Source organism: Grus americana, chromosome 7, assembly GCF_028858705.1.
Source record: "Grus americana isolate bGruAme1 chromosome 7, bGruAme1.mat, whole genome shotgun sequence".
Taxonomy (NCBI): Eukaryota; Metazoa; Chordata; class Aves; order Gruiformes; family Gruidae; genus Grus; species Grus americana.
Genome location: NC_072858.1, coordinates 1,290,403 through 1,317,314, shown reverse-complemented (window position 1 = coordinate 1,317,314; position 26,912 = coordinate 1,290,403). Strand labels below are relative to the sequence as shown.

General features: G+C 48.5%; 1 protein-coding gene across 3 annotated transcripts in view; it reads right to left on the bottom strand.

Annotated features, from left to right (window-relative positions):
- Window positions 1-26,912, bottom strand: part of TCERG1L (transcription elongation regulator 1 like) — a 91,389-nt gene that overhangs the window by 14,840 nt on the left and 49,637 nt on the right. Inside the window, exons 5-9 of one of the 3 annotated variants that reach the window (XM_054832724.1) lie at window positions 22,885-23,010; window positions 14,496-14,590; window positions 12,362-12,450; window positions 8,573-8,727; window positions 2,719-2,788 (exon numbers count right to left, since the gene is read on the bottom strand). In XM_054832724.1, the coding sequence (XP_054688699.1) occupies window positions 2,719-2,788; window positions 8,573-8,727; window positions 12,362-12,450; window positions 14,496-14,590; window positions 22,885-23,010 (535 nt within the window). The remainder of the gene's footprint in view (window positions 1-2,718; window positions 2,789-8,572; window positions 8,728-12,361; window positions 12,451-14,495; window positions 14,591-22,884; window positions 23,011-26,912) is intronic. The other 2 variants (XM_054832725.1, XM_054832726.1) reach the window with 2 other exon arrangements.

Sequence of the window (26,912 nt, the reverse complement as noted above, 5' to 3'; positions counted from 1 at the left end):
CGTTTATGGCACGGAGTAACTCAGCTGCTTTTCTTACAAGGCATTACAGGCCACAGTTTTAAAATCAGTTCTGCTTTCGGCTAATTCAGACACCCAGAGATGCAGACAATTGAGACAGCACTTAGAAACAATAATACCCATTCCAAAGAGTGAGGCAGCAGTGATTTCAACTGCTCTGCAAACAACCATGAGCAGGTCCCAGCTGCAGACGGGAGGCTGCCCGCTGCCGTGGGCACCCAGCTGGGATGGCACCACGCAATCTCCACTGAGACGTCCCAATCACATTAACGACAAAAATCTTACTATAGCAAAAGAGCTTGTACATGATTTTCCTCCTGAGGATAACTAAATTCTAGTTTGAAATGAAAAACCTACGCTATTTTACTTTGTTATGTCATCTGCTGTTCGCTGTAGTCTAATATTAATACATTTGAACAAGCGCTTAGACCACACTTCTTTAGTAAAAGGTCAGTATTTTAAAGGTCCATCCATGAACCTCTATATTCTGCCATTGTTTCGGGGCACAAAGCAAAATGCCAGGAAATGTTTACATGTTATAAAAAAGAATTTAAAATTCAAAACGGCTGTAGAAATCCTGTAGTCATTTGGGGATGTATGTTCTGCTGACAGAAAAATAAACACTTCACGGTTTTCTGGTGACAGGTCGAACTTCTGGGGAATTGGGATCATCGCAACGAAGTCTGAGAAAATGCTATGTTGTCAACTCAGATCTCACTTGTTCATTATCTGAAAGTTGCCCTTGACTTTCACAGGACTAATTGCCCAAATACAGCAAATGAGAATTGCTTCCTCCTAATCTACAGATTAAAAAAGTGAACGGCAGAACTTACGATAGGGTGCTCAGAGCTTGAAGTACCCTCGCAATGGATGCCTTGCCACAAATTTCCAATACGATAAAAGTTGTATCATTTGCTATAGTGCACAGGAACACAGCGCAATCTGAAGAGCAACGATGACACGAGCAGCAGGTGACACGTTCATTACCACGTGCTATTTAACTTCTGCGGCACGCAGCCGCCGCTGAGCGCAGTTTGCGTTGCGCCCGACTCAAGCGACCTGCTCGAGACCCCCAGGGGGACTGCCCGCCCCACGAATGCGCTTTTCCCTGCGAGATTTATGCTTATACCCGTATACATACATGCCTGTGGATGTACAAATATATCCCACGAGGCAGGTGGTACAAAGCATCAGGGCAGGAGAGTCAGGCAGCAGCTCTGTGACCGGCTGAGATTGCCCAGCTTGTGTATTTACCTTTTGGTTTTGGGGGGGGAAATATTGCATGAAAAAGTATTTCTGCAAGTAATCAAATATAATAAAATATAAATCCTGCAAATATATAAAAGGTTGGTCCATATTTGGGTCTCACAATTTTAACAATGTCCTTCTGAGCGTAAAGAAAATAAGAGACTCAAGAGCCCAAAGTACATCATGGAAACCCAGCGAAGGGAACGCTCCTCATGCAGAAGCAGTCGGCGCAGGAGGCGCTGCCCGACCTTCCCACACGGCGCAGGAAGCCCCAGCCTGCTCCTACAGCAGCTCTTCAACAAGCGCCTTTCTCCGGGGTTCTGCGAAGGAGCTTCTGCAGATTTAGAATTCTGTTTATGTGCATTAATGGAAAGATGTTTTCACATTGTCTCAATCAATCACTGAAAGGAATCACCTTCACGGTATCGGCCCATTCTTGTCAGACCACTGATGTCAATAAAATATTCTTCAATACTTTTACACTAAATATAAACACTTATGCTGTTCATAAATACTAAATACTATGTAAATAGTAAAAGTACATATTTAGCATATATAAAGTGTAAACATACTCTTTGATACCCAGCATCAAATGCTTAAACAGTCTGAGTATCGAACTCAGAGTATCCGATTCTTCCTTCATAATAATACAAAGCCACAGAAAGTCTTAACGAGGTCAGCAGAACCACCCAATGCAGCAGGACAAGAATGGCCAGCGTAAGAGAGAACAGAATTACCTTCAATATATTCACTTGGAAAATCCAGAAATTTGTTGTGCTTACTCATCACAATGCCCTGCAAAAATATAACACGCTATCTATGTAGATTTATTTTAAGGATTTATTTTGTTAGTGGTCCACACCAGTACGTGACTCACAGCCAGCCCATGTTACATGCGGTTACTGGCCAAAGGTTAACAGAATGAAACGTCTTTAAGGTACTTCTTAAACCAGAAGTGTTTACTTCATTTTCTTGCTGTTTTGGCAAAGGGTGAGGGAGTTGCTTATTTGGCACAGGGGGTTTTTGCCTGTTAGTTCACGAGAATTTGAAACACGCATGGTAATAAAGGTCAAACAAAAGCACGATAACAGAAATACCTCCGGATGTTTCTGAGCCGGCAGCCTGGGAACCCTGACACCAGTGAAAAAACCTCTGCTTCACATCAATGAGGAAAAAGCTTTTATCCAACGTCTTTGAAATAACTACTTATCCACACAGTCTTGTTTTAACCAAAGTGTGTAAGAGTTACTCAGGCAAAAATGGATGCTGTTCATGGGAAACAGGTATTTTAGAGAATCGTGGAGTTTGATGAAGATTGGATACCGTAGGAATGACTCTCATAATTTATTGGTGTAGTTATCCATACAGAAGAAAATATTTCTCAGTGCACTTATTTGTACCAGACGTTAGCCTCCCAACATTACATATAGATAAGTAAACTTTAGAACTTACTTATTTCTCTTAGTTTTGATGCTAAGATCATCATTTTCATCCCCTGGACAAGAACTAACACATTTATCTGCTAAAAAGAAATAAATAGTTATTAGATTTGAACTAGATAAATGGGAATACAAATTCCTCAGATTAACCTTTCATTCCTTGTCGTTGGCCGCTGCTCAGGTATTTACTACTTTTCACTCTCCACAGAGTGTGTTAAAAATAACACATGTTTCATCATATCCTCAGAAACACCTTCATCCAAATGAAAGAGATACCAACAAACCCAACGAGTTTCATTCTGAAAAACTGCTCATTGTTCATGTTGTGAACAAAATTGTTCATTGTTCATTTGTGACATGATTTTATTTAAACCTTGTTATTGTTTCGCCTGATACTCCCTCCTCCCTTCCCTTAAAAACTCAACTACAAAGACACTTCTGCAGAATTATTTCAGTCCTGGCAGCCTGAAGGATTCAGCAGTGTTAACTCGCACCAGAACTTCCCTCCTTAGCCCATTTCTCCTTCTTATATGAGCAAATATAATGCTGCTTTTCCAGAAACCCAACCACCAGTATAGCAAAGCTATGGAGATACCAACAGCCTCACACTCCCGGTGCTGCAGAGTAACTCCAAAGCAACGGTACCCTCCTGGTCTGGCCTGGACACTCGTCCTTGAAGGACTCTGAGGTTGCATTAGAACCCCAGCCCGGTTTGGGTGGGCAGGGACCTCCCAGCCCACCCAGTGCCACCCCTGCCATGGGCAGGGACACCCTCCACCAGCCCAGCTTGCCCAAAGCCCCATCCAACCTGGCCTGCTGTCAGTAATAACAAATGTCAAGCGTATGGAACAGATATTTCTTTCTGGAATCTAATTTTTTTTTTTTTTTTTCATGTATACAAACTGCAGTTTTCATCAACATTCAAATGGACAGACCACCAGAAGTTACGTCCATCCAGTGCCTCGTTTGTATCAGGGACTCTTCAGTAGTTTGCCACAAATTAGTTGAGAAATAGGAAAAAAAAAAAAAAATTAAAAAAATCAAACCGTACGTGGTTAGCTTGGGAATATCAGAAACACCAAACCTCAGCCTTTTTGTATGAGATTAGTAATGAAGGCATGTCTTGCTATTTAAGGAACTACGAAAAAATAAATTAAAAATAAATACAAAATTGAACTTAGGTTATGGAGATAAAAGGTTTGAATAACTTGGTGTGGTGAGGTCTGATCTCACTGAAATCAGATGAAACTCCAAGACATCTAGTAGAAAATGACTGAACACAAATAGCGATCAGCAGGTATTTTGAAATTCATAAACTAATTTCAAGTGCCTTTTACTCATTCAGTAATCTGAGTCTTCACATCACTGAAGCTAACAGAAATTTGGCCATTTATTTCAATTTAACAACGTTGTTCTTAGCTCATTTTGTTTCCCCGTTCTAGGGAAAATTACACGTTTATTAGTATGCTTTCAGTAAATGTTACCTTTTATTTATTTTAAGTGCAGGAGCACAGCATACACTAAATCACTGCAAACGGAATGATAAAAAACAAACAGCAGCTGTAGCGTTGCGGCGTGGGAGGACCAGGAACAGAGACCACATGAGGAGGAAATACACAGCAGGTCCAAACGGATGCTTTGCTAACTGCAACTTAAAATGATAATGAGGAGAAACGAATGGCATTCCAAAATAAGGAGACTTTGATCTCAATGTTCCTGACAATATACGTGCATTATGAATACATGAATGAATTTAATAGTGCTTTAAATATACATAAATTCACTGGAACTATTATGTCTTCCTGCTAAGTTCTTCTTTGGGATACTCAATTAAAACCCACAAAGTAATAGGAAAAACACCCTGTAAACTCAGAAGGTGGAGCGTAACTCAACAGAGATACTATAAAGCTGTTAACCAGGAGCTGAACGACCTGCGGAGGCAGCGGTGGTCTTAACTGCAATGGATTCTGAAGGCAAGAATACGGAATGGCAGAGTACTCGATGGTGTTCTCAGAGACGGATGAAGTTAAAGATGTCTCTAGGTTCAGCACCGACCGGGCAAGCACAATCCTGGTCCTACCAAACTTCACCACTATTAAAGAAAATTAAAAAAAAGCCATGCCCGGCGGGCACCTCCCGCCTTTGTCTCACGCCACGGACAGCCCTTCCAGAGCCGGCTCCGGGGCGTGCGCTGCGCTACGCTCACACACCACGAATCCTGATGGGACGTTCTTTTGGTGAAGCAAGCATGCGGGGAGAAGCCTGGCCACACCGTGAGCCTCTCCTGCCCCACATTTCCACGGGACAAGAGCTAACTCACTGGTGACAACAAACGGTTACGTGGAGCTCTCCAGCTACCTGAGGGTGGAATCAAATTTGGAGTCATCTTACGACAAGATCTTTCACAGATTTCTGAAAAGGATACATAATTCTTAACTTCTGCTGTGAAAAACAGGTGAACTGGGCACTTATAAAACCACATCTTAGCTACCATATAGCCTTCAGCTAAAAGAGCAGTGACACCATACACCCTGATTTCAGGGCTCACTTCCACGCGCTGGTTCCCGGCGCGCCCCGGGTTCTCCCAGAGAGCAATGACAGCCTCCCTGAGCGGGGACACCGGGTCCTTCGCTTCGCCTGCGCGAGCGGCCGCTGTGGGTGCACGCTCATGGATAGATGGGACGAGATCAGAGCCAGCACCATCGCTTCAAGTCGCGGTGCCATGGAGACCCCAGTAAAACATGACGAACGGTACCTACGCTCTCACTCAGGAACCCGCTGAATCCCGTCGCACCGCTGGACCTCTGGTGAGGTTATGAACTGACTTTGAAAGGGAAGAGAGGCAGCCGAGCACAAAACCTAATAATTGATTTAAAGCTTTGAGGAAGAATATTACTTGACAGTAATCTTTCCATGAAATCACACAGCAGAGCGCTGCCCCAATCTGATGGTCTATCAAGCTTAGCGCTGATGAATTAAATCATTCAGCTAATCCCAGCCATGTCACGAATTCCGGTTCATTTTCCAGAACAAAGAGAACATTTACCAGGTGGGTTAAAGCGTTGTCAATCCATTGGCCACACACAAAAACCTGATTTGCGATTTTGTAAAGAGACCTGGCACCCACGGATGGCACGTACGCTCACCTGTGCTGCCCTAGGGACCGTGCCCCATATCCTCGTCTGAATGCTAAGGGGTCCGAAATACTTGTGGGGACAGAGTAAACGACATCACAACCGGCTTTGAACAGGGATCATACCACGTGTGAGTCCACACGCCATTTTCTGTAGTCGGAATGGCAGGTTTCTTTCAATCAGCTGAAACAATACCTTCCTCGGCCTAAACACCCAGAGAAACCATTCAGCAGGTGGAGGAACAGGGTGGTCTCCATTGCAGTACGACAGAAACGTTGTGAGGAATCTTTGAGGGGAAATAGGGATATTCCGGTCAGCCTGTGACCGAGACGGAGGAGTAACGACAGCCGGGAGAAGGAGAGGGAGCTGTCACCAGGCGCTGCCCTCCGCAGCGCTGAGCTGGGAACATGGAAGATCGAGGTATGAAAGCCCCAGAAACACCGTCTCTGTCCCGGCCCTGCGTCTGGCCGGCGGTGGGTCCCTGCACCGGGTGACGCCCCCGTTCGAGGGGCCGGGGTGGTGCCGGCCGGAGCTGCGCCTCCTCCCCGATTCCACGGGACGGCCTGACGGGAAGCCGTTAGCAAAGAGCCATGGCACCGCCATAAATCTCCCTAAGAGCTAACACTTTGTGGAGGCGGAGTAATTGGTAAATGAGTAGTTTTTCATTTATGCCTAAATTATAAATGCACTTGATCTTCCAGCGGAGCGATGCGCAGATAACCTATACCACCCCATGAATAACTACGCTTGCCAACTTTTCTTGTGCCTTTGATTTAAAAATTCTAATTAAAACTCAGCAGCAGCAACTAAGCTAAATAAATTTGGCAACCATTGTTGCAAACGCACAGCTCATTTGGGTTATTTATTTACTCGAGATTACAAGCTAAGAGAAATGGTAACAAATAATTCCTTTCACCTCAGCAGCTAATATATACTAATTATAACGTGACTGCCTCAAATACTGAGCAACCGCAAGTCCCAATTATATCAAGGAAGATGAAGACTATTAGCAACAATGAAAACCATGGTCATAAAGAAACCGGTGCATGAATCAAATCTTGGTGGTACTTGCAGATAATAAATAAAAAGGATGGAACACACAGCAAAAAACAGATTTTTGAAGTGGCACATATCAACAATGACTTTAGGCTCTTCTCATTAATTAATTATGGCCATGAACAATGACCCTCAGTTTTGTCTTTGGCCATTGTTCCCCCTTGTCAGTAAATAACTGATCTGTCAATTTATCCTGTAATAAAAAACGTATCCTATATTTTTCTCTGCTACACTAATAGAAAACCACTCTCTGTAGCTTTTCTTCAGTAAATTTCTGCTAATAACGATAACATAAACCCTGATTATCACTCACTCTTATCTACCTGCAGACATAGCGTTACAAGCCCACAAACCGGCCCGTTTTGCGGCAGTTAACTGGGAGCCGTGCCCATGGATCAACGCGAGCACCACGGCCCCCATGGCCTCAGCGTAAAAGGCAGGTCACTTACTGTCACTTGCAAAATACTACGCTTTAAAAGAATGAAAAAAGTCTCTTTTTTTTTTCTTTTTTTTCCCTCCCTCCATTTTCCTAGCCCTCGCCACTAAAGAGGCATCCTCAGCTGAGGGAGGCTCTCCTGTGAAACTGCTGTAAAGCAGAATATTCAGGAATTACAGGCAGCTGACCAGGACAAGCAGCACTACGAGCGACTGCCGCGCGTCTGGGTGTCCTCGCAGTAACGGCAGGTCTCAGGGGCACAGCTCCCACGGGAAAGGTGACGTCAAGCGTCAGGAGATGAAAGCAGCGCTGACAGGACACGGAGCAGCTCCCAGTAACGGAGCAAAGGGAGTCAACCTCAGCTGGCGGGACCAAATCTCTGGAGGGAAATGTGGTGGAACAAACCGTGGAGCCACTACTGCACCGGCAAGCACGGGCTGGCACGCCGGGCTGCTCCCGGACCGGTCACCGCCACGGACAAGACCCGGGCTGAACGTCGAGGCTATGGGCAGCGGACCAAAGCGACGGCATGGCGAGGAGCGTGGGATGGGAAGGCCCGGCTGGGAAAACTGCCTCCGCAAACCGGCTGTCGTGGGAAGGAGCAGACGGCAAACACCGTGGATCAGCGACAAGCCGAGGCATTGCTTTTAAGCTGCACTTTGAACCACTTCACAGGTATTTCTGCACATCGGCAGTTACCCTTCAGCTGTGACTCTCCCCTGCGGCAATCCGCAGTGTTTACAAGGTGACCGGCAGAGCCACGCTTAGATAGAAGCACCCACGTTTCCACCAAACCCTTTAGCACTGGTTGGAGAATTACTACTGGGATTCTTTGCCCCTCTACAACTTGGTTGGATAGTTATTAGCTACGGAGTATCTGCTTTTGTGTAACAGCTGAATAATGCATTGGTAATGCGTTCCTAATGTACATCTCGGAAACAAGCGTAATAAAACATAAAGACAGCGTCTTCCGAGATGTGTTTTATACACCAAAGATCCGTCCAGTGTAAGCAGCCACCTGCTCCGTCATGGCCAATAACGAGACCGCTCTGGCCCCAGTTCAGCGTTTCAGCAAGTGCTTTGCAATAAGCATCAATTTTAACACAATGCTTTAAAGGAAATCTCAAGAGGAAAACCATTCTCATTACGGTTATCAAACTTTCACCGAATGCATTTAGCGACCAAGTTTCATTCGACATTTGAGTTTAAATAGAGGCAAATAATCACAGGGCTTTAGTTACTTGCTGCAGCTTCCAGCTTGCGCTTGTGAGGCGGATCCTCGATGATGCGGTTTATGTCGCCGCGGTGCTTCAGGTCCACCGGCTTCTCCCAGACTGACAGCTGCATTGTAGGGTTGAAGAAGAAGACCCGGTCATCTCCAGTCCAGACTACACACCTATTCCAAGTGATAAACTATGCTTAGATCATGTCAGGTACACCCACGAACAAGAAATCAACCCACAGCCAGCGTATTGCGTCTCCGTTTGCAGCGTGTGGGTGAGAGTCCCCTCGCACTGACAGCCTGCCCCGGGCGCCTTGGGTAGAGTAACCCTCTCCATATCACCAAGATGTCACAGAAATCATCCAAACATCCTAAAAAGCAGTAGGTGAAATATTCCATCACGGAAGGGAAAAAGAACCAGGATGCCACGGCATCCCAGCCGGCTCCCACCGGGCTCTGCGCCAGAGAGGTGCAACCAGCCACCGCAGAAGTCTGCCACGAAGGTTTAGATTGATTTTTATGGGCTCTGTTTCAAATTTGAAAAATGTGGCCAAGTGCTGCTGTGCAAACCGCAGTTTCTTGACTTGGCCAGTTAAAATATGCGTGACAGCGGTTCAACTTTTTGTCCTGACATTCATTTTAAATCAGCTAAAATAATATGAAAGTAAGTATCGCACCATCCTTAATAGACATTCAAAAACCTCGAGTTGCACTTCACTAAATCTGTATGTAAATAAACAAACAGAATATCAATCTCAAGCCTGCACTTTCGGAATCATAATGAAAACCAACAAGCACCATACACACACTGTGACACACACACACGCCCCCACACGCTCTCTCATAACAGGAAAATGTTGGCGTCTCTGAGGCATAAATACCTGGAAGGAACAAATCTTACCATCGGAAGCTCTGCTGCTTGACTGTCATTAAAAGCAGGGAACAAAACCAGTTTAAACAGAAGTCTGGTCTGGGTAACAGGCTGCGAATACGGAAAACGCTCCAGCACTGCAGAGTACTGCAGTAAGATAATCCAACACGCTCTGCGTACCGCTGGTAGGGCATCGCCATTGACCGTGCCCAAACGCGTCCTGAAAAGCACGTCACCCGCGTAAGAAACCGCGGAGGGAGCTGCAGGGTGCCAGGAGCAGCTTGGTGTAAGCGTGTTACTGAGCCCGAGCATCACAGTAATTGCGTTCAGTAGAGCGAAACGTTCTCCCGATGAACAGGAGCACAAAACCGGTTGTACAAACCCAGCCGTGCACTTCAGTCACACTTACACCCCACGGCAGTTTTGGCATCCTGGATTCAGCGACACGGACACGATGCACATTTTAATAACTTTCTGCTTATTTTAATGCACAAATGATTTGGGTCACGAAAGAGCCTCGCAAGACAGATGCTCTAATCCTCTGTTAGGCAATGATTAGGCATCGTTAGGACTTCTTACTTTGTACCCTGGAGCTACGGGAACCTCTGCTCTCCACAAACACCGACCCACCAGCCCCGAGTCTCTTCTGCAGAACACACCAAGAGGCACTTCTACAGGAACACTTCCCAGCCAAGACTCCTGCAAAACCCACAGCTGTCCCAGAAGGAAGGGAAAAAAATCCAGGCATTTCGGTGAAGAGACTTAGCTGATTAACATAAACATCTTATTGTTATCCTTTAATTACATATTCCAATCACAGCCCGGACAGAGGCCCCGCGCTGCTTGGAAATGCCCCGTGCGGTCATTCCTTTCACTGGCAAGTAAGCGTGCTGCAGAACCTGAACCCCTTGGGGAACTGGTGGCAAAGGATGGTGAACCTGAAACCAGCCTCTCGCTTGGGACCTGCGATGCTACCACACGCACGCGGGGCCGTGGCAGCCGTTATGTGACAGAGGTTCTAACCGCTGGGTCTGGAAACGTGTGTTTTGTGTCTGCTGGCACGCCGCTGGGCTCGCTGCCCCTCCGGCCACGCACACCGATGGTGACGGTGCTCATTAATCACCCGGCATCACCAGGTCTCGCGTGCCGTCACCCCAGGTTAGAAACTCCGGGGTCCCTCATGATGCCTCTTCACTTTTCCATGACTAATATAATTTGACATTTAATTTAAAATTAATGTCCCTTTCCCCATGTAACACGTCACCTGTTCCTCTTTGGTATAATAACGGTTTCAATTATCCACAGGGGACGCATGGTATTTTGTTTCAGTCACAGAGTATAAACTGGAAATGCAAATATTGTTATGCTCGTGTTTCCCTTTAGAAAGTTGTAATTTAAGAATGAGTAAGGGCACAAGATGATGGTATTAGTGGGTTTTTTTTTTTATTTCATAAGGTAGGTAAGGTTTGGTAACATTTCTGAAAATTTTTCTGCCATTAAAAATTATGGTCTAGCTATTTCTGACAGGTTCTTGGTGATGCCACATCAACCATGGGTCCCGCAGAAGCAGGGAGCCAACCTATGGGCGGAGAGTGGTTGAAGTAAATTCAGGATTTGTTGAATTTGTATTGCATATCTAGCTCCAACCTACCAGAAAAACTTGTAAAGTGTGACTGAAGCACCCTGCAGGCTCACTCCATGATCCATCATGAGCCATGGGACGGACGAGACATTGTCACCTCAGAACACGGGACAACTGCCAGCACGAGGACCGTGCCCCCTCCCGCCGGTCCCAAGGACCAGATCTGGATGCCTTTTCTTGCACCCGGAGCACTCGCTGGGTCGCTAAACAGTCCCCTGGAAACCCAGAAACGTAAGGTTTCTCCTTGGAGATTGAACTGCCACAAGTTTGGATCCGAGAGCGGGGCACTTTGGCGGAGGTACCGGCTGCCCACCCACCGCTCAGCAGATGCTGCTGGGGAGAGGGGATGCTGTGGGACCCCTCTGCGGGTACCGCTGCCGACGGCTCTTCTCTGCGAGAACGGACCAACGAAACCAAAACCTGCCCATGGCACTGCTGGACTCCTCTGCACTACACCACGGAGCAGCAGCTCTCGAGAAGACACGATAGATGTAAATCACGTATTTATGATGCTGAGATTAAAGTAGGACATCGGACTGCGCTTACAACACTGGTTTGCAAAATGACACAGTATGACAATAACAAATAATGGCTGGTATCTCCATGGAGCGCCTCAGCCAAAGATCCCATAGATATCAGCCACTAAGTATAAACTAATTATTATATGGATAATATAATAATCCTTCTAGTCGACTGTTCAGGACAGAAAGTGAAGAAAGTTTTTATCTCTTTAAAAATGACACAAGAGCTTTAGTTACCCAGCACGCAGTGACCTGAACGGGAACACGGTCAGGGTCACGGGACGCAGCCTGTTTTCACCAATACGACCTGAAATCAACCCCATTCTCGCAAGACACTAAGAGACATCCGCTGCCACGGAGGTAACTAGGAGAGAAAGAGGACCTGGCCCTAAAAAGCAAGAACTTTTCTTACGGACCTCCTGTTTCGCCTCGGATCCACCCAAGCACCGTGCGAGCCCAGAGCCCGAGGCAGAGCCCAAGGAGCACGGCCGAGCGCAGCCCTGCTCACAGCGGGCGAGGGGCCGCGCAGACCACGCACCCAGCAGAGAAACCGTCGGCTGCCTCACACCGTGCCTGCGGCCACCGCCCCGCGTGCTCCCTGCGTACCCCGTCAACGAGGAACAGCTCCGGCGGGAGCTGGGATGGGAACCCAGCACTGCTACTCCACGCCCGGGGAAGCGCGTTTTTCCCCACGCGGCAGACCACCGACGCGCGTTTGGCGAGGGAAACAGCACCGATGAATGAATTCTAGCAGGTCCGACTGCATTTGCTTACCATGGCGATCCTGGCACCGGAGTGGATGCCACGGGCTTGTTGCCGTTTGATGTGCTGTCATCCTCATTTACCAGTTTAAAAGAATGATCCTTGAAAGACAGATAGAGATTAGTCAACAAATAAAGCTGATGCAGAAGACTGTTACTGTTATACAAATCACCCCCTCTGCCTTGAAGTGGATTACCCTTATTGCCACTGCTCCACGAGCGGCTGTGTGACCCACCAGCTACCTTGGGAACAGCCCAGATAAACAGGAAATAATAAAAATGTCGCCCCGCTTACGGCAATACAAATGAAAACCCAGCAGATACGCTTTTGTCCGGGCCAACAGCTCACCTGGGACAGGAGGAATAAATCCGTGCACTGCGGTAACGAGGAGAGCCGCCTCGTCAGAAACGAAGCTCGGGGAGCGACGGGGCAGGGGCAGGCAGGAGGGTCCGTGCACAAAGTGGCAGTGCGTGCGGGGGAGCCGTGGGGAAACGGCCGGGCAGGGGTGCGGGTGGCCAGAAAACGCCGGTACCGGGTCCGGGCAGCGTTCGGCCCAGGGGCACGGCTTGCGGGAGCAGCTCGGTGAGGCCAGGGAGCGCAGAGCTCAGCGCCCTCGCGGCCATCGCTGGCTGCCCACTTCTGAGCAGCTTTTCTGGGACTTCCCAAAGACATCACAACGCCGCAGGAGCGACTCTCCCTGGCTTCAGCCGGCAGCAGCCCCCCCCGAGCCCCCAGGGAGGGACCCGGCGGCACTCCGGTCCCCATCGAAGCCCACTGCGACAGGGCCGGGCCGCTCGGCGTGAGGCTGGCCGTACGGACGGAGCTGCGACGGCGCGGCGGGGCTGCGTGCTACGGCTGACAGGACGGGCAGTGCCGTCCCGGCTGAGGAACGGCTGCTCAGCGCAGCAGCCGACGGAAATGAGCTGCCAGGGGGAGGCATGGGAGGAAGGCGGTGATCTAGCTCAGTGCGGTATCAAGAGAAGCACGTACTTAATTAAAAAATAATAAAGCCTACGTCCAGAGGTCTTCATCTTGAAAGTATTTTACAACTTAAAGCCTTAAGGAACGTGCCCAAGCACCAACGCAGCTGCAAACGTGGGGAACACCTGCAGCGCCGGGCAGCTTTGCTCGCAGAGAGCCAAAAGACAGCAGCGTGACAGGAACGCGCCACGTGAAAATAAAGCGAAGAGCAGCTCAGCCCACAGGTCTTCCTCCTGCAGGACAGCGCTCCTGATGCCAAACCCACGCGTGCGCGGAGCAGAGGCGCAGGGGAACAGACAGGCTGCTCCAGGGCGGCTTCGAGCATCTTCCGCGCTGCTGCTTTCTGAGCCGGAGACGCTCTTCCACACCCCCGCGCTCGGATAAAGGTTTCCCTCTTTTAGCTTTAGCCATTTGCATGAAGTCTGCATGAGCTGTGCAGAAAGCAAAGGCTTCCATTTATTTCACAGAAGCTGGGCGTATGATTCACGCCCCCTTCCTTCATACAATAATTAGGCTTCGTTATGAAAAGCTAATGAAGTTACACGCATATAGTATTACCTGTCTGTAAGCTGCACATACCATTTGCTATCTGTTTACGTTCACCTGTCAGTTTTATTTAAGGACCTTGCAATTATCTGCAAAGGAGGACTACAGAAGTGCCCAGCAGTTAAATCAGTAACACCAGAAAGGTGAGGGCCACGAAGAAATTCCTCCTTGCACCAGGGGCTGGCGTTGCGGTAAGCGAGCTGACCCCTCGCAGCAGGGGCTGACCCCGCTCCGCAGGTCCCTGCCACCACCCCGAGCCTCACAAAATCACAGGCACTCTGTTTCCGCACGTCAGCTTCTCAGCTGAATTTTTTTTCCCCGGGCTGTGTCACACCTCCACATTTGCACAAGCGCACACACCCCATAGACTCGCTTCTCCTCCAGCACGGGGACAAAACCAGCCGCGAGCATCCCTCCTCTGATAGCCCGACACTACAGTGACAGAGCTCCTACAAAGCACCAAGATAAATTAAATAGATAGCTCTTTAAAACCGGCTGCAGGAAACAATCCCGTATCACCAGCACAGCTCCAGCCAGAGGACAGTCCTTTATCCTGACTCTGATTTGTGCAGTTCGATAGTTTAAAGAGGTTTTTAAAAGAAGAAACTCCATCGCAGACCTTATCGCCATCGCTCTCCACAGGGGTGCTCTTCCTCTCCGTATGTAAAATCAAGGTCGGCGGGCAGGAGGATCTGCTCGGTTCTTTGCCAGTATCTGTGAGGGGAAAGGATTTCTTATTAATGTGCAATAAATACGTTCCCAACAAGCTAAAACTGGCGAAGGAAAACCAAACCACTGCCTGTGGCTCCAAGCCTCCTCAACTCCTCCTCGCTCGTTCCTATATTTACACACGTACGTCTGTGCCGAGGGCCATATCACCTTTCTGAGCATCACGCTGTATTTTAATGGGACGCGTCCGTATGCTTTACAGTCGGGTTTTCATTGCACTGAGTTTTTTCTGCTGCTTTCCCTGAACCACAGCGCTTGGATTTTGACCTTAAATCCCACAAAATTTTTAGGCAGAGTTAAACAACAAAAAATGACGACGTTTCAACTCATTCATGACAAAGACTCCACGAGCAATAAATAATCACAACCAAGCGTTCCCGTGCAGACGCGCCTGCAGGGTTCCAGCACGGCAGTACGGTTACCGAAGGAGGCTCAAACCGCTCGGGAATGGCGCCGGCAGTGACCCGTCCCCGCCTGCTCTGCCCGCAGCCCCCTGCCCCTGCCTGCTCTGCCCGCAGCCCCCTGCCCCTGCCTGCTCTGCCCGCAGCCCCCTGCCCCTGCCTGCTCTGCCTGCAGCCCCCTGTCCCTGCCTGCTCTGCCCGCAGCCCCCTGTCCCTGCCTGCTCTGCCCGCAGCCCCCTGTCCCTGCCTGCTCTGCCCGCAGCCCCCTGTCCCTGCCTGCTCTGCCTGCAGCCCCCTGTCCCTGCCTGCTCTGCCCGCAGCCCCCTGTCCCTGCCTGCTCTGCCCGCAGCCCCCTGCCCCTGCCTGCTCTGCCCGCAGCCCCTGCCCCTGCCTGCTCTGCCTGCAGCCCCCTGCCCCTGCCTGCTCTGCCCGCAGCCCCCTGTCCCGCTTCGCGGGGGGACGCCCACCCTGCACCCAGCCACCCCGCGCAGGCTCCTCGGAGAGCCCCAGCACAATGACACGCCGCACACGGAGGGTGCTACCACCCGCGTGAAGGATGCTGAAACAAGGACGAGCCACGACACAGCTCAGCCCTCATCCAGCTCAAGAGCTACGGAGTCAAACTGTTCTGCCCGCCAGACCAAAACTCTGCTGTAGCAGCTTCAGGAAGCTATTTGCCAGCACTGCTTTTTAGGGACTGCCTATTAAAGGGCAGATTCACATCTCGAAATACCGTTTGGTTCATTTTAAAATTACTCAGACTACAGAACAGGCACACGCGTAACTGGAGCTACGCAGAGGACGAGGCTGGAGTCTGAGCTGTTTGACTCTGCTTCACCGTGGAATAGATCACAATCATAAAAATTTAAATATATGTCCTTTTTTCCAGAAGTTGACTGACTTAATTTTCATTGAGTGAAAAAGAAGATTTACAAACGACATCAATTAATTTCCATATTTAAGGAGCTAGGACTAGGGAGCAGATAATACATATCAAAAGGCTCTCTAAATTTGTCTTTCTTCACGAAACATCTGGTAACGGGCAATCAAAGCATTACCGGGCACGGCGGTCTCTGAACGCAGCAAAGTCGCACCCGGGTTCAGCCTGCCCGCCGCTGCCCTCTCTTCTCCGGCCGGGCTCCGGGGAGGGCGCAGGCAATTGCGGCCGAGCGCTCGGAGGCCAGGGATGCCCAGGCAGGAGCCTCTGGGGTTGGGAGGCACAACTAGGGCACCTCGCTTCAACTGAACTCTGCTAACACGTCCTCCAGCTCTAACACGTGGCAGAAGAAAGACAACGTGGCGTTTCCTAACCGTTTCACGGCGGTGTGTCGTTGCCCCTGTCACTCCGACTCTGCTCTGGGGTACCCCTGGGGCTCGCTCTCTGTTCCCACGCCGTGCCACGAGCCAGTCCTCGGGTTTCCCCGCGTGGCACAGCAGGCACAGCGCATCCTGTGCAGCCTCCCGCCCTTCTGACAAGCTTTTTAAACCAAAATATTAGCGTGCCTTCCAGAAATATGTTTGTAGAGGATGAAAGGAACCTTGAGACATCCCCCCCTGCAGCAACCCTTCCCTTGCAAGTCATCGGTTTGGCAGCAATTTAAAGGCAGCCGCAGCAGCCCAAGTTTGGGACGGCATTTGCAGGCGCACAGCTGGCACTGGCCACGTTTTGCTGGCACAAACACACACGCACAGCTGGCGCTGGCCACGTTTTGCTGGCACAAACACACACGCACAGCTGGCGCTGGCCACGTTTTGCTGGCACAAACACACACGCACAGCTGGCGCTGGCCACGTTTTGCTGGCAAACACACACGCACAGCTGGCGCTGGCCACGTTTTGCTGGCACAAACACACACGCACAGCTGGCGCTGGCCACGTTTTGCTGGCACAAACACACACGCACAGCTGGCGCGGGGGTCAGGGCACCACGGCCGCCCACATGCTGGGAGCCTTTGAGGGCAACGCTGCCAAGCGGCATTTCCAGCTCTTGACTCTTCTGCTCTCGCCATGGAGTAGCCCCTGAAGCAGCAGCTCCGGAAGGCCGATGAGCTGCTGCTGAAACAGCCACAAACAAATTGCTGTTCGGATTCTGTCACTTGACCGCGGAGCAGCTGGACATGGAGCAGCACGCTTGGGAAATGATGCTTTACGGACCTGGGATTTATTTTTCCTTCTAATAGGGACATCACATCAACCCTACTTCCAGCTCTGCTTCTTTCTAACTATTTCTCTAATCCTAGGAAAAAAAAAGCTTTTTGTTACTATTAGAATTTTGACTTTTTCTTCATTATCATGTTGGCTTAAGAAGTAGCCAAGATCATTCATTCATGTACATGCATACGCACACGTGCATGAGGAACAAGGAAACACGTTTAGCTAGCTTTACAAACGTTAATACCAACACATAAACATCCGTTGGCAGATTTAAACAAACTGTTGCACAAGTGAAATTCAGCAGAGGAGTTTCCCACAGCTGATGCTGAAGAAATGAAATAGGAAAGAGCGCCTAAACCACACTCGCACAGCTCCAGTGTGATGCGAAGGAAGGTACAACACAAGGCATAACTGCTTTTGTCACGGCTGCTCTTACCCTGCTCGTCAGTAACTGAAGATTGGCTTGGAGCGTGGAGCACGGACGTACCGGGGCAGACCAAGCCGGGAGGCTCTCGTGCACGGGCAGCCATCCCCGCTCCTGTCTGAACCTTACACATCTTCCTCGTGGAGAGACACCGTGCTGCGAGTGCCTGAGGCACCCTCTCTATTTTTCTCCTCCTTTGAAAAGCTCCCCCTCTCTGCACCCAAACGGGAAAGCTGAAGCCCCAGGGAAGGACTCGCGTGCTGTATCTTTTGCTCGAAGTAGAGCATCAATGGCACAGCACACGTAGGTGAACTTCTGCAGCAGGCAGTTCATTAGGCATTCACACGTGAAATATATTTCCACAAAATTTTGGACAGTCAGCACATGTAAAATAAGATGGAAATAAAAAAATTAAAATAAAATAAAAAAGTCCTGAAAGTCACTGTGCACGTCAGGAGTCATTTATTTTTATATCTGTAGTTGAACATTGTGACTGTTTTCCCCAAGAATAAAAAACATCAAGCCTGTGTTTAGCCCCCGAGCCGAGGAGCCCCCAGTGAGGTGGGGCAGGGAGCGCTGCCCGGGCCAGGGCTGGCGGAGCCCAGGAGGGATGCTGAGCTCCCGAAAAGCGAGGGGCGGCAGGGAGGGGGGGCCGCGGGGAGCCCGCGCCGCTGGCCCGCTCTGCCGTCCGAGGAGGATATCGAGCAGAGCAGTGCTGGGGCTTCTCGGATCGGGACACATTTCTCCTCTGCAGAAGCACCGCCAGCAAGGTGCAGGTTTACCCTCCGCTGGCAGCTGGCGCACCGCCGTGCTCGGGTTTACTCCCTTCCCATTAATCAACCACTTTTCACCCCTCTTTAACTTAAGTGCATAAAATAAACTGCAGTCTGACAACTAAGCCACCACGACGTATTTCCAACACGATCACGCAGGTTTTTTTGCCCCTAAACTTAGCAGCGTAATTACCAACGACGTGCTCCCGCACTTGCTGTAACGCTGCCGAAGGATGCGCTGGAGACGGGAGGATAAAGATACCTGATTAGAGACCTCTCAGGCTCCACGCAGGTAGAGAGACATGAATAATTCACAGTGTGAAAAGTAAAGGTGAAGTAGCAAAATTATCTTGGGTATATCGCAGAGGATGTAGGTGTATGATCATAAACATCTTATTAAAAGCAGAATGAGAGGAAGAGGGAAGAACAGGGAGGACTGATTCATTCCAGAAGCAGCTACAGAGAAGAGATAATAATTTGTTTTGCAAAGGTATTTAGAGGCCAAACCTCTGTTAATCTCAAAGGAAGTTTAAAATTTTGATTCTAAATGTTTCAGAGAATTGAATTTACTTCAAGTGCGCCCATCTAAACACTCAGCTTTTATTATCCCTCCACTATCTCTGCCATCAGTTCTGTCTCTCCTCACAATCTTACTGCTTTTGTTGTTTGAGACGAGCCTAAGAACCCTATCTGACTGGCAAGTCCTGCCCTCTCGCTTCGGCTGGAGCCAAGCGTGGGACTGCAGTGCCGGCCACCCCAGCCGGGTCCATGCCCCGCTCCCGCAGAGGGGGATCCCACCTTCAGCCCGTCATCGCTGCTGCAGGGAAACAGATCCTGCTCCTGCCTGCACGCTGTATGTCGCCCTTTAACCGCGCCTACTGTCTGCTTTGACCAGCTTCCCTGTGCCCTGCCAAACGCCCTGCCTCCTCTCCCAGAACAAGTCTCCTTGAGCAGTGGGTTTCTCCTTCTGCAGCAATCTCTTCCCACTCCTTTTTTTTTTTTTTTTTTGAGATTTGTAATGGGAACAGTAGAATAACAAGGACAAATCAAATTCTTCGTCTCCTGTACCATACCATGGGCTATATCCCTGGTGCAGAGTTCAAGGACAAAATCATTTCAGTGCTGGACTTCTCAGGCACACAGCCAACTACCCAGCAGACGCTATTTGCCACTACCCTGAGAACAGTTCCTTTGTTAAAGGAGGAAAACGTGAAAACCCCCTGCCTGCACCTTCCCTCGGACTCCGTGCAGGGCGCACCATCCCCACCTCCGCGGCTGGCTCCGTCTCTGCATTTCCCATAGCGCTGCACAGGCAGGAGCATCGCCCCCCGCATCGCCCCCCCCCCAGCATCACCCCCCCCCGAGCAGCACCAGCTCCCACCGCACCGCGCGCAGCACGGGGCCCCGCTCCTTCGCCTCCTCCCTCCCTGAGCACGAGGCAGCTGCTGCCGCCCGCTCATCGGCGTGGACTTTCCACCTGGCTTTGTGTTTCCCCTCGTTTAAGTCTCCATACCGTTGCTCAGCCTCCCTCTCCAGGTGTTTCTGCACCTCTGCAAGGCTGGCCCAGGCTAAGCCAGGCTCTGAGCCAAAGACCTTCGCTAATTCGTGCTGACCTTCCTTCCCCCGCTCTTTACATGCGATTCTTTCTAAATATCAAGTTCAAGATCTCGGCCCCGAACTTCCAGGCACTTCATGGTCTGAGCTCTGCGTCTCTGTGAACGGATGCAGAGCTCTGGGAGGGTGGTAGTGACAGCTCCACCTCTCCAGAACCTCCCGTAATGCAGAAAAGTCAGATTTGTACTTGAGACTGGGCTTTTCCAGCTTCCAATACAAACATAAATGCTTTCTAGAAGCCCGCAGCATTGCAAAGTTTACTCCTCCTGCTCCAGAAATACAGCAAGTTTTATTAATTTTGTCTTCAGAGAAAGAGGGATTTGGTGTTGTCATGAGCAAAATCCAACTGTGCCAAGCCTCGCTGAACACTCCATTTTCTCTTTAGCAACAGAGTCAAAGAAAGGCTTACCTATATTGCAAAGCGAGAGCGTGGCTGTAGTGCCGTACAAAACCTGTACGTTGGCTTAACGCCGCCAGCGTAGGCACTGGCACCGAAACCTGCTGGGGCAGGCCTGCGTACGTACGTTAAACACACCAGATGTAAGATTCACGGCTTAATGCGTTGGTATTCCAATCGTCTGTCCAAGTCCTCTCTCGGAAACAACCACCCCTGTGTTTCAGTGCTCCTGGGCTGGAAACCCTCAATGAATACATTCCTCAAGGTGCAGAGCTTTCAAATTTAACAAAAAAAACCCCAAAACCACAAAAAAACCCCAACCAAACAACAAAACAACCAACCAACCTCAAAGTTGGAGGATGGTATCTTCTCAAACCATCTCTCCACCGTAACTCTCCGGAGCAGGCTGCGTGCTGCAGTTTCCCACCCCGGCACTGGAAGGTCCCACAGCTTTGCCAGGCGCCCAGCGTCTCCTGACAGCTTCCCCAAGTGCACCTCTGCTTTTCTGTAGCACTCTGAGGCTGATGTGTGAAAACACCTTTACTGCTGCCATTTGCTCTTAATTATGATGCCTACTTTGATTGTTTTTCCCCTGAAGATCAGGAGTTTGTAGCAACCTATATAAAAGAGTGGGATCTCCTCAAAAACCTTAAATAAAAATCCATACTATACTTGAGTGAAATTACCATTTTTCTCTTAAATGGAGTTGGCAGCAAATCCAAGATGACGAAAAGAGAAAGATGAAGGTATTTTGTATTTTCAAGAGAAAGCTGGAAACAGAAATATAACGTTCATCTTATTTACATTATTTGTATGCATATAAAAAAATGTAAGGATTGCTCTTCCAAAATGATGGACTCCTAACAGTATAGCCACTTGATTTAGGCAATCTATTGACCAAATGTCACGCTGGCCTCATCATCAGAAGTCATCTAGACATCCGAAAGCTTTATACAGTTAAATCCTTCTTCAGCATGAGGGATAACATCAGGAGCGTTTGTGTTTTGAAGTCTGCCAAGAAGAAGATTATGAAGTATACTTGATATGAAATATATTAGAAACCACGATTTCAGTTTTCCAACAAGGAACAAGCTGCAGATCAGCATGACCCTTGCACAAATCTTCATCTTTCTGTCCCTGCATTCCTTGAACTATTTTAACATTCCTCCATCTCACCTGCTTCTGACAAGAAAGCAAGTCACTACAATTCTTGGTGACTTTAATGAGGAGAGGTCTTCAAGCACAGTAACTGTACAGATGATAAAAGAAGTAGGTATTCACCAAAAGCAAACCAAACCAGACAAGAAACTTTAACTGAAGTATGTCAAAAGAGACATGTATGAACTTTCCTTCAGTCTTAAGGTGTCTGAATCATAAAATTTTCGGCAATTTCCAGACAAGCTGCAATACTCAGCAACCTGAATTCCATCAGAGGATCCTGTTCAGGACAGGTAGAGCAGCAAGCAGACCTCCTTCAAAGGGAGCCTCCTGCTCCACTTCGGATTTGCCTAGCACAGCTGACCACAAAGTATTTCATGAAACTTTTATCTCAGCCGTGGGTAGAGCCGGTGAGCCTGAGGTGCCCACGAAGGAGACGGCTTAGCTGGACCAGTGATAGCTTTGGTACCAAACATCCGTACAGGAACAAACACAGTACAGCTACATCCATTTCTGACTCTTCAACACCTCCACAACCGTGCTAATCCCTAGGTGTGAAGGATCACATAAATCACACCTTGTAATTCCTGATAAATGCCAGTTTTTTCCACGAAACACGGCTGGGAAGGTGCGTTCAGGACCCCGTGGTGCCACGCAGCCGGCCGGTACCCCCTGTCCATGGCTGTGCGCGCCCCGGTCAGCAGAGGAACACCCTGTCCAGCCCCACCACAGCTTCTCATCTCCATTAACAGAGCTCCCGACTTCGTGACGACAGCATCCTAAGAGGGATTTCACGTTATTAGGAAAGATGTTCCAAATTTCCTATCAAAACCTGATCTCTTTTTGATCGTGATTTGCAACGCGTATACGTGAACAGGAACAAAGCCACAAGGCTTCCTCCAGGCTTTCGGTACAGCACGGCCCCACCTCACACGACAACGCGCACATTTACATGACAGAAAATAAACCAGTTTTATCGCACAGTACAGCATCAAGCATCCTCGGAGGCTTCAGCCAACGAGGCTTCACGGAGCAACTATCCAAAAGATAACCACATTATCGCTGTAATGCTTCTGAATACCACGCCACGGGACAGGAAAAGCCCGAGGACCTCTCAGAAACTTGCCTTTCGTACCATCAAATGCAAAGCTACTGCCAATTGCCAGACGCAGCAAACAGGATCTGAAACACTCTGAATGTGCTCGTAATTAGCTAAAGCAAACGTCATAAAATTTGAGCCGATTTTTTTCAGGGTTCCCCATTTCTAGGCAGTGTGGCAAGCACGGCTTGGTTGGAAGTGCACAAATATACAACATATGCTTCAGTAATATAATCAGTGTATAGAAACATAAACACACCTGTTAACGTCTGATCCACCAAATTGGTTGCCATGAACGTCACGGCCGGTGCAGACACAGCAGTTACCCGGGTGACTTGCGTCGGCATCAAAGGACCCACGTGAGCATCCATTCTGGAGGCAGAACCTGCATCCAAACCATAAGGAAACGTTTTTTGTTTTCCGGTAAACAAAAATGCCTTTAAAAAACCTCATGTTTTTCCCAGCCGTATTTCACAGAACGCTCTTTTAACCTCCTGCGAAACGTTTCTCTCTCTACCTGTCTGCATGGTCAAAACAAGAGGCTTTGTGTTTAGTTGGATCTGGCCACAATGTCCACTGATTCTCAGTGGAATTTTGGTGGAAATTTTAAATTAAAAAAAAATGTGGCCCTTAAAACAAGAATTTCAAAGATACATTAATGCTTTCAGATTGCAGAAAGATCAGTTTTCTTATTTAAGACTAAACAGCACACCTCCAGTTTCTACTGTTACCCATCACAAACTCTGCGTCTCGCTCCATCCATGGGAAATTATTTTGCCAATAATTTAAAACAGCAGCTTTATCCAAGAGAATCACAGTCTGCTCAGGCAATTCACAAAGCTCGCTAAATCACTAAATTGCACTAAACACGTTACTCATGATAAAGTAGCAATCCAGGTCTGCTGCTGACCTATGCTAATTAAATCAGACCACTTAATCCTCGAGGATTCCTGGCTATGGCTGAATTTAAGGGCAGACCTTGAGCATTAGTTCTCCATTAGCTGTGCAGAAAACCACTTTTCAGAAACTGAGACCCCCCATACCGCATCGTCTCATTCCAGACGTGAATCCCGGTGTCCCATCAGCAGTCTCCACATCCCGCTTAGAAGCCACAATTTCAAACGGAGCCGGCAGTGGGGACACATCCCTAGGTTACGGCAGGCTCTGGGAATAACATCTTATTTCCCAAGCACGATCCGCGCTGCAGAATTCACTGCCCTTTCCTTTCACTAGCTGCTTTGTGCTGTCAAACACTTCTCGTCCCAACTTCTCTGCATCTCGCAGTAGTAGGGATCATTTCTGGAACCTTCACTCGTTTCGGAAAAACGCACTCGCACGCTATAAACCTCTTCATTGAATTTTGTTCCTCCGATTCCAGGTGCCAAAGCAGATCATTAAACCTAACTCTCACCGACACGGGGACACCACTCATCTTTTTAAACAAGTTCCTGTTGGTCCAAGCGATGTTAAACATCTGCTTTTGCCCAGCTGGAAGTACAAAGTCCACAATTACTACTGAAACAAGGAAAGCCCATGTCTTCTGCCCAGACCTGGTGACATTCTCTATGGAAATATAATTCCAGCAACTGCAGGGCTGCTTTCCTTCCCAGCCAGCATGTTTTCAAAGCTGCCGTTTGAATGTACTTGCTAATATTATCAATTACGTGTTCCTGAGGGCAGACTGGAATTCAGGCTATCACTGGACTTTGTGGGATTCACCCTCCCAACAGGTGAAAAAGAATTTAAAACATAATACATAATATTAATCAAATTCAATTTTTGGAGAATCTTTTACAACAACAGAAATGGACATAGAATAATAAATCTTATGAAAGAAATAACATTTTACAAAATTAGAAAGTCATATTCTTATAAAGGGTTAACATGGCTAAAGAACCATCCAGGGAATAGTAAAGCTTTGCCAAAAAATTATCCTAGGAAAGAGTAGGAGGTTCACGAAGCTTTAGGAGTCGGAGCCAGAACACCAAGTTCAGTGAATGTCCAATAACGCATCTGCATGGTACCCACCTGCTGTTAGCGAGGGTTATCTTACAGACGTTACTCGGTCAAGGATGATGTATTAATTTTAAATGCAAACCAAACACCTCAGAAAACCATAACCCCCATCCGGCAAGGAAAAAAAAGAAACGAGTTTCCAAATGTGCCGAACGGAACAACTGGGAGGACAACGGCAACGTTTCTGTATGAACGGGTGGAAAAGGATGATTAGTCCCAATCAGCTGGGGGGATCCCCCCAATATCCTCCTCTTCACCTCCAAACCCTCACGACTCAGAGCGATGCATGAACATCCCTACATTTTTATTTTGTGAAAGTCGCAAGAACATAAGAAGCACATTTAAGGTTTTTCCGGGCTTCCTCCCACGCCGCAGCCTTCCCGTGTGCCTGCAGGGCAGCCCTGCCAGGCCAAGGATTAATTAGCAAGCCGCCCTCGCGCCAGCCCAGCTCGTGGAAGGGGCAGAAAAGAGGGAACGGGAGGAACGTGCCAACGCCATCGTAACCCCCAGGCCCAGCAGCGATTCGTACGGGACAGACAACGGAGAAGACTACACGTCTCGAGGCACACGTGAAAATATATACGCACAGCACAGACTTTCTTAAGCCGTAAGATGTACGTATACGCCCAGGCACGATGCCTCGTCTGACCCGGCGAGTGAGAGCCCTTCACGGACCTGCGGCGGTCTAGAACAAAGCAAAACGGGTACCCAGTGACGCTGCGAGATCGTTAACATCCACGGAGCCAGGGAGAGGGGAGACGGCAGCAAGACCTCTGCGATCCACCAACCGTCCCGGCAAAGCAGCCCCGTGCCGTTCTCCTGGCGGTCCTTCCCCGGGACAGCAGCACAGGCTACCTGCGGGCACCGGGAAGATGATTTGCAAGCAGCTGAAAGAAGGAAAAACACCAGAAAAGGAAAATTTTTTTTTTTTTTTTTTGCCATTAAGCCAGGATAAGAGAAATTCCTGCAAGACATGATCAGTAGCACGATAAAGAAATTACCCTGCAAGGTACTATGATAAATTTAATCCGTATTTCCTTTGAAGGCAGAATGATAAATAAAGCATTTACAGAAGAGGAACAGGTCAGTGCGATGCTTGTTGTGCTACCTACAGCACAATAATGTTACTGGAGGCACTTGTAACGTGGCCATCTCTAACAAGACAGCGAAACATTTTCCAGCTCGAGACGATGTTTGGACCTCAGGCAACGACAGTTTCTTTTTTCTGCTGCTGTCAAAGCCCCTGGCAAAACTATTAACTTTGATGAGCTCTCTGGATATAAAGAAATGCTGGGGAAGCATCAATCCCAACACTGAAGTCTAAGGCGTCTCCAATTATACGGAGCAATCCACGGAACAGCAGCCTCACAACAGCCCCTCCAGTTTCCCGGGGATGCCCAGCAGGACACGCACGGGAACGGACTGAAACTCTGGTTTCCGTACCCCTGGACACCATTTCTTAAGCCAGGACTTCCACCTGTAACTTAGATCCACATTACTACACAATTAATTCCATGAGTAATGTTTTATAAAGCAAGAGTTGTTTGGTTTTCTTTGACTTTTCAAATTAATGTTGATGACAGCAAAAAGGACACTTTCATCCTATCGCTTGCAGAGTTATCAGAGACAGATTAAAATGGTATTTCATCACCTGGTCTCTTCTGATTCTGGTGAGCTACATGCACATGACTGCCTTGCTATGTACAACAATATACTCGGAAAAGGCTACGCAGATATTCTGAATTTATCCAAAATTACCACCTTTAAAGATAAAACCAAATAAAAAATACTGGAGATGAGCATGGCTGGGCATCTCTGGCTTGTCCTTTTCCACCTTTAAATTGGCAAGGGAAACGGGAGAGGTTCACACCCACAGATGGGGATCTGTGCCTCCGAAGGGGCTCAGCCCCCGTCCCCTCCTGCTGTACACGAGCAATTCTCCACACCCAAAATTGGAGTAATTTTCCTAACGTGCCTAATCATCTCCCTCTAGTTAGATACGTAGCGCTTGTGTGCTGCTCACTGGCTGACCACAGCGTGTGCTGCACGTGACTTTCCATTTTCTAATTTCGACTGCTTCTTCATGTTGATTTATTATCACATCCAGCAACAATAAAATTATCAGTGCCTCTTTTGATGCAATGGAAGCAATTAGCTCACAGCTTCCATCCATACTGGCATCATGCATATATATATATTTATATACACATACATATATATATTATGTCATACATGCAGATCAAGTTCAACTGCTTAGTTTAATTATATCTG